An 8877-nucleotide genomic window follows, 5' to 3' on the forward strand; every position below is an offset into this window, starting at 1 on the left:
TACTGCAAGAAAACCATTATTCTCTAGTTGACCGGTGTAAGAAGACGGCACAGACAGATTTATTTCAATGTTGAAGACTGGCAAACAGTTTTAAAACTTTAACAAAGCTTTTGGAGCAGCACAAAGGAAACGTCAAGCACATTTATTTATGTTTTAAAATGTAAATATATTTAACAGCATGACAAATTACAAAGAGCTAAAGCATTTTAAAAAACATGACCATAAGAAATTAGTTAAGCATATCTATTTGATTTGTTATACACGCAATTGTATTTAACAATCATATATGTTTAATCTTAAGATTTATCGGTTGAATCTATTCATGAATGAACAACAATTAAGATTTATCGGTTGAATCTATTCATGAACGAACAACAAAAGTATAACACCCACAACATTTCAACGTACAATAGTTCCCTAAAGATGTTACATATACAATATAATTCTCCTTTGTAATAAATCTGCATGTTCATCCAACGGTCAAAAAATATTTGCCGTTAGGGGTTGTCTCAGTTGTTGTACTATAAGAGTTCAATCAAAAATTTATTGTTGAATAATTTTCTTTGTACATGTACCTATCAATCTTGTTTATCACTTAAGCATAAATGGGTGGAGCTCCTGTCCGAACATTTGTAACACCGAAGGTAATAGAAAAAACTTAATTCCAAAATCGATCATAGGAAAAAAATTGAGCCACACCAAACCCAAATTTACTCATTTAAAGGAAATGATTAATCCTTAATGATGATATTATGACATGTACTGATTTGTAATATTTTCTCAATGTGTTTTTCTTTTACAGATTTGTCAGCTATGTGATCAAGAAGGACACACATGTCCAACTTGTCCCTACCTTAATCGAAGATGTAGGGAGGAAAATTGCAGAGGCATTATGTATTTGGTCAAAATTTGGGATCGATCAGGCAAAGTAGTTGAAATGTGGCTCAAATGTGATTGGGTTGGATGTTTTAGTAAGGAAATGCAATATACTGATTGCAACCAACCTATGCTTCCTAATGAGAAGACGATCACACTTGTCCTAGATTGTTGTCTGTGTGGTAATGAATGTTGTTGTGTTGTTAACTATCCTAACTGAAGTTTTATGTGTTTTAGGGGTGATGTGAGCGCTAAATGTATTGTTGTCAACGTGAGCTCGGTGCGAAATAAAAGATGTTGGTACTCACATAAAGATCACATATAACATTTGAAAGTTTGAATTTATGTCATAAAAATATTACAACACTTCCAAATTGCATAACTAACAGTAACTTCGCAATAGGTAGTTAAGGTGACGCAGAATCAGATGACGATGGATCTCGTGGACAATGACGACGGGAAGTTTGAGGAATTAAAGTAGTCACAATAGCTTGCAGTTCACCGATACGTTGTAGAACCTGCTACTGAAGGTCTCCCTGGTTTTCAAAAATTTGTCTCTGGTTCCCCACAATCTGTGCCTAATTTTCTTAAAATTGGGCTTGATTATGCAAGAACTATAATTGTTTTTCCCCATACACCTCCATATGATCTTGCAAATTCATCAATTGTGCATGAATGAAGCCTTAACATTCATACATTGCCCTTATAACCTGGTAAAGAAAACGTATACTAACTGTAGGATTAACTATGTCCCTCAATGCATCTTCAGCAAAGTAATCTACTTGGGCTGCAGGTGAGTCCTTTTGTTCATGTTGAGTATTGCGTATCTCAAAAGGAGTCCAAAAAGCCGCAGCACAAGCTCTGTAGCTGCCGACGTTGCCTACCGTTGAAATTTTCAGCCTAGAAAAACAAGTATAAAAACCCTAGCGTAACAGGATTTTTGTGATTAAAGTTGGTAGGGGAGCAGAATTCTTTCGAGCCTGTGTAATTGTGTTCCAAAGAAATTGTACCATACAAAATTCGTCCTTTTTGTTCTGCAAAACCCATAGTAGGTGGAGGATGGTCTTCGTAATGTCGCATGCTTTTGATGTACTGACTACATTGTGAGCCAACCACTGTGTCACTGCTAGTTGGTTGCGCCTTATGGAGTTTTGGTAAACACAACATGCTCCTTGGTTGTATTCGCCATTAATGACCGTGTCAATCATCAATGTTTTGATAGTATCGTACGCTGAATTTTGAAGTGTGAATACATTGTCATTCATTGCAATGTGTGTACTTTCGAAAACTAGTTGCTGAGTGAACTCAAACTCGCGTTCATTCAAACAAACGAAAAAACAACCGTTTTCGAATCTACCATTATTGTAAAACATTAAAACTAATTCCGGTGAATATGCAGCATCGGGGTGATGTAAAAGAGGTAACCAACCTCTACGTTGTAGTTTGATATCAAAAAAAGGTTGGAACATGCCTTTATTGTAATTATGTAAAAAAATTTGCTCAGGAACAATTCGTCTATTTTGGGCCATTGATAAGTTAGGTTTCTAATAAGAAGGAGAAATGAGAATGGATGTAGGAAAATAAATATTGTTTTAGGGCATAAACCTCCTGGGGGTGGATGGGTGTGTGTATAGGTGATTGGAGTTTCTTTTAGAGAGGGGGAGAGATAAGAAGGTGGGGGTTTTTTTTTTTTTATATATTGTTACACCCGTACATGCGGCGCAAGTTTTTTTTTAATAAACATATTTGTGTCCCTTATTTTTTTTTTCTTAATTTTTTTTTATAATATATATATATATATATATATATATAGTTTAAGCATGAGGAATTCCAAAAAATTGTTATATTGTTTAACACAGTTGGAGAATTATTTAACATAAGCTCTACTTAGGCATTACTATAAAAGAATTATTTTATATTGAAAAATCAATTTGTCAAACAAACTTTTTTATGACATTTTTTTTTAAGTATAATAGAAAAAAAAATCTTCAACATCTTTAACTTCATAAAATCAGTGTGAACGCATGTGTGTCAATGCTAGAAGTGGTTTGGTATAATGGAGCCAGTTTTAAATAATGTAAGATCAATTATTGTCAACGGATAAGAACACACGTTTCACTTTATGACACATGATTTATTGCATACTATAATTTAATATGTAGTTTGAAAAAATTGAAAAAAGTAAAAGGAGAAGGGTCTTTATAGGGATTAAAGCATTAGGAGAAATGAGAATGGATGTAGGAAAATAAATATTATTTTAGGGCATAAAACTCCTAGGGGTGGATGGGTGTGTGTACAGGTGATTGGAGTTTCTTTTAGAGAGGGGGAGAGATAAGAAGGTGTTTTTTTTTATATTGTTACACCCGCATGTGCGGCGCAAGTTTTTTTTTAATAAACATATTTGTGTCCCTTATTTTCTTTTTCTTTAATTTTTTTTTACAATATATATATATAGTTTAAGCATGAGGGATGTCGCATGAGGGATTCCAAAAAATTGTTATATTGTTTAGCACAGTCGGAGAATTATTTAACATAAGCTCTACTAAGGCATTACTATAAAAAGAATTATTTTATATAGAAAAATCAATTTGTCAAACCAACTTTTTTTTTGACATTTGTTTTTAAGTATAATATAAAAAAAAAAAAAAAAACTTCAACGTCTTTAACTTTGGAAAATCAGTGTGAACGCATGTGTGTCAATGCTATAAGTGGTTTGATATAATGGAGCCAGTTTTAAATAATGTAAGATCAATTATTATCAATGGATAACACTTTATGACGTATGATTTATTGCATACTATAATTTAATATGAAGTTTGACAAAATTGAAAAAAGTAAAAGGAGAAGGGTCTTTATAGGGATTAAAACATTATTGCTTCTTTCAAATTGACAGCACGCAATTCATTATTTGAATGAGACTTGTGTAATTAATATATTAACGTAAATTGTCTTCCCTTGTACAATATCAAAGCAACACTTCTAGGTACACTATATTGGTAGTACTGCTAGATGGACCGGGTGGTAAGAGAACACTAATCCTCTTGGAAGATGTGCATCTTGATAGTGCGACATATAGATGTCCATGAGTGAATGCGGGTGTTTGTAGATCAACGCCAACGTACTTCACCGATTGTCCATGGGACTTATTTATTGTCATAGCAAATGCTAGTCTCACTGGAAATTGACGTCTTGATATTTGAAAACGCATCTCAACAGTAGATGGAGACAGAGATATTCTAGGAATAAACACAGTTTCATCGGCTTTTACCCCAATTAAAATTATTGCTTGAATCACTCTTTTTTCACAACGAAGCACGATTAGTCGTGTCCCGTTGCAGAGCCCATCTCTTGGTGCAATATTCCTAAGAAACATTATAGGGCAGCTAACTTTCAGTTGCAGATTAAAAGGTGGCAAGCTTGGGGGGATCAAGAGAGTTAAGAAACTCACTTGGATAACGGGAGCCGTTGTTTTCAGAATTGTTAGCATCGTCGATGATTTTATCTGCCGCTAAGTAAGAAAGTTTTTCTCCAAGAAACAAATTTAGAGTTGCTTCGTTGATTACACTGACCTCGTCGTTTCGTGCACAGAGTATAGTTCGTTCATTTAGAAAAGCTGGTGATGCTATGCCAGCCACATCCAAATTTGGATAAATAGATGAAATGAGTTCTTCTTGATTGCCATACTTACGTATGCCTGTAGGCAGCTCAACCATTTTCGTAGGACTCGTTCCAATCTAAAAAAATGAGAAAAAACAAAATTAGTTGTCGCTCTAATTTGACTAAAGATATATCTATAGTAAAGCACCATAACTAAAGATTTGAATTAACAAATTACCTCGACCAAGTAATTGGCAAAGTTTGCATTATCAGGGTCTGACACATCAAGGCGCATGTTTTGGACCAAGTGCACAACATTCACATGTTGCCATAATTGAGATCTCCTCAATGATGCACCTACAAATTGCTCCCGACCCCTTTTGGTATAATAGGAAGGGTTTGTCTAAAATCACCTCCAAGAACAACAGTTATTCCACCGAATGGATTTGAATTATCCCTGATATCTCTAAGTGTCCTTTTGACAACTTCCACATAGTGTCTATGTTGCATCGGCACTTCATCCCAAATTATTAAGCTTGTCTCTCTGAAAAGATCAACATGTATTGAGTTTTTGGTAAAACTGCAGAATGTTTCATCTATCACATTTAAAGGAATTTTAAAAGTGGAATGTGTCGTTCTTCCGCCAGACAACAACAACGCTGCAATTCCAGATGAAGCAACCGTTATTACTATATGGCCAAGACTGCGGCAAGTTGCAGCAATTGTGTTGTACAAAAATGTTTTACCAGTCCCTGCTACTCCATCCAAGAAAAAAACTTCTCCCCGATTGTTTACAACTGAATCTGTTACCTTGGTATGGGCGGCATGTTGTTCGTCATTCAGCCGTGAGACATTCGAGGTGGCCTCTGCGTGGAGCCCATCATGTTGGAGCTGTCTTTGCTCCCAAATGAGTCTATTATCTGTAACTTCATTCCAGTTTCTTCTGGGTTTAGGCATGTCTAGGAAATCAGATAATGTTCGTCCTGCTTCAAAAAGCAATTGGTTTAACAAATATAAACCTTAATCAGTTACTTGTTCTTCGGTTGGGTCAGGAATTGGGAAAGTGTTACGTATTTTCATTGCAAGGTCATCATAGAAACTTGTTGCAAATTCATTCCACAATAGTACAAGACTTGTGGGGGAACATTCCAAAAGCATAATGTTGAACAACCTTCGGAGTTGGTAGCCACTGTTGATTACAGACGCCTCTTGTAGATATTGCCTCCATTTGTCGTCATCTTCTAATAAACCACATGCAACACATGCTGCTTTAAATGTATTATATTCAGATCCGTTGATAGTTTGAAGATCTGAAAAGGATGTAGGACCTCTAACCACTGTCAAGAGTAAGCGGAGGTAGAAACGTTCTCCAGTATTTGGATTTACAAAGTACATTCTCCCAATAGCGCAACACTGATCTCTCTTCTTCCAAAAATTTTTTTTTTTTTTCCAAACATAGTGCTGTGGGAATTCCTAATAAGTAAATGTACGGGCCTCTATATCGCGAGCACATTGTTCAAAAAAAGTTGTTAGAGATGATTTCTGTCTTTCTGCTCTAGCAAGAACTGCAGCCCTGGTGTTTCTTGCATTGAAAACGACATGATGCATTCCTTCAAGATGACCTACTAATCTTTCAACTTTTGGGTACTCTCTATGCAAAGGAAATTCAAGCAAACGCCAAGCTGCCTCTGGTGGGCCCACATACCTTGCATCAATATATTGTTGAATCTCATCGTCAGTGCCAAGTATCACCATAGTTGCCCTGTCATGACCTTTGTAGATGTATTTGTGAATGTATTTAACGGCACGGACTGATGAACATACTTCAACGTTTATATGGCAATCAAACATTTCTAATAAGAAGGGGTTGTAAGGCACTACATCCCTGTTATCAACTTTATAATCTCGAATCTCGTATTCCTTACCAGTATTGCGCCTACGGTAAATAGGATACCCAACTTGATCCATTGTTGTTTCATTGATGAATGCGCATGGATAATGTTTGGTACACTTTCCATTCTCCATGCATGGGGCCTGCGGATTCTTGGCGCCACAGGGTCCGTGAACCATACACCTCTTTACAGTTTCAAAAAGTGTTGGTTGGGAGACAGGGTCGGGGAATTCTGCGGACACTATCTTATCCACCTGTTTTACGTTGCATACCTTATCAGGCTATTCGAGAAAGATGAGGGCATGCATGTGTGGTAGACCCCGTTTCTAGAATTCAATTGTATATACATGTGCAACTGCTTTGCCAAACACACCATTTCTGAGTATTTGTTCCATTATGGCTTTCCTTTTCAACTTGAATACACGTGCGACCACTTCAGGATGGTCCGAAGCAGTTTTGTGCTGCTTGAGTGCTCTTATAATCTCTGACCAGTTTGGGTTTGCTGTAGCAGTAAGAAACACATCCGGATGTTTATTGTAATGTGTTATGGCCATGGAGTCCTGGTAAATTTTGTACATTTGTCTTGGGCTCCCTGTATGACTCGACGGGAGAATGTAACGTTGCCCGATCTCTTCTAGAGGCAATCCTTCCTTGGAAATGTCTGTCAAAGACTTATACAAATCTGCACAAATGTTGTCTTGGTTCATCCGAACATAACGCAAATGGTTCTGTTCAGTTGCAGCCCAAGCATCCAGTATCCACTGTTGAAATAGAGAACCTCCACTTAAAATAGATGAGTATTCTGTAGGTCGATCAAATAAACGATAAGCGTAATATTGTACTTGAGTCAAACGGGCTTCACTTGGACAATTGTTAGCAATATCCCATTGGCGCAGGTCTGGTGCCCAACCTAGGTCTCCTCTAAGGAAAAGTAGCACATAGTATAGAGATGAATATGCTGGGTGACACTCACTTATCCTTTCCAGTCCACCTTCTTTATAATGCAGAATGATGTCTCATAACATATCACATTTACTTTCATCCCCAGGCAAGGCAACGACAATTTCAGAAGTCGATGGAAGATTGTACCGACATCGATCAGTACCAGGCGTGTATTGTATGTATGCTGGAATATTATTGTCTGCAGTTACATTTGACCTTAGGATGTCATTTGCATTTTTGAAAAACTTGGACCATGCATTCGTTTGAATAAGCACCCCTTGAATAATACTTAACACCTCTGTTAACAAATGTGGATTACGTTGCCTTCTATATTCCAGAGCGGCACTTGCATCGTAAATATATAGTTGGGTATATTTTGGGTCAACATCACCGTTTGGTAATAGTGATCCAATTTTATGGCACAATTCTCCATAAATAGTAAATGATTTTGGACCACGGCCTCTGAGGACACGATCATTTGCTTTAACACCTAGGCTTGTAAAGGCATTGCATGCATTGTACCCTCGAATGTTTTGGCGGAAATCCTTTGCTTGCCAATCACCACATTCAAATAGTGATTCAAGGGGTTGGGGTAAAAGTTGAAGGCAAGGGACTTTTATTTTTCCTTGTAGACAACACGACCCAAATAACGGCTTCTTCTTGGTAGACCTGGTTAATTGCTCAGCTCTCCAATGGAGGGCAGAGCAAGACTGACATTGGATGTTCATTTCGCCAAGATCATAGCACACATCTGGAACAACAGGCAGGGCCTCAGATGGGATCTCGAACTCAAATACATCATAATCTTCTGCGTTGGACGTTTCTGCGTTGCCTTCAGAGGTTTGGTTAAAGTCCACCTCCTTTTAAGAACGTATTAAGTCTATATCAGACGTACTCATAAGAGTAGCATCAACTGATCTGAAATTCAAAGTATAACCAATCAGATTTTATTGACCACAAGATACCAAAACAAAGAGTTTCCAATAGTAATATATATCATACTTACTCGCCATTATGCAAGGAAGAAGATCCTAGTTGGGAAGCAGAAGCGAGATTTCGTGTAGAACACAGAGAATGATGACACATATTTTCGGCACCAGAATGTGATGCAAACAGTTGTCTGACAAATTGCCTATCATTTGGATGTTGTAAAATCGCTATCTCATCATCGATGACATTTTTACCTTTGTCGATCTGGCGAGACGGGGTCAATATTGAATGTTGGGAACCTCTGAAAACATTGTCTATAGTGGATGAAGAAATAGCAGTTCCCACTTGAAAAACGCTCTGCAATTGTAAAGTTCTTTCCCTCTCTCTACGCGCACGTTAGGCCAGTGCATATCGATTGGGTCGTTTCATTATGTTTGAACGATTGACCATCACGACTTGATGTAGGCCTTGATGGTTTTCGTCATAATTAATATCTTTTTGAGAATGTAAGTCTATGTCAGACGTACTTACAAGAGTAGTATTAACTGATATGAAATTCAAAATAGAGATATGACAATACGTAAAACAATAGTTTTACCTACTCTTAACTATTTATGCTATGAATAAGTAAAACTAAAGCT

At 36.9% G+C, this 8877-nt stretch overlaps 2 protein-coding genes across 2 annotated transcripts; both read right to left on the reverse strand.

Moving 5' to 3' along the window:
* Positions 1 to 4830: 4830 nt before the first annotated feature.
* Positions 4831 to 5868, reverse strand: LOC147508500 (ATP-dependent DNA helicase PIF1-like). Its single transcript, XM_086597187.1, has 2 exons — positions 5544 to 5868; positions 4831 to 5456 (listed from the first exon to the last, which is right to left on the reverse strand). Exons 1-2 carry the CDS (start codon positions 5866 to 5868, stop codon positions 4831 to 4833), a joined length of 951 nt encoding a protein of 316 aa, XP_086453313.1.
* Positions 5869 to 5946: 78 nt separating this feature from the next.
* Positions 5947 to 6441, reverse strand: LOC147508501 (uncharacterized). Its single transcript, XM_086597188.1, has one exon. The coding sequence runs from the start codon at positions 6439 to 6441 to the stop codon at positions 5947 to 5949; it is 495 nt and encodes a 164-aa protein (XP_086453314.1).
* Positions 6442 to 8877: the final 2436 nt, after the last annotated feature.

The sequence above is a fragment of the Coptis chinensis genome, chromosome 3, assembly GCF_015680905.1.
Source record: "Coptis chinensis isolate HL-2020 chromosome 3, ASM1568090v1, whole genome shotgun sequence".
NCBI classification, from domain to species: domain Eukaryota; kingdom Viridiplantae; phylum Streptophyta; class Magnoliopsida; order Ranunculales; family Ranunculaceae; genus Coptis; species Coptis chinensis.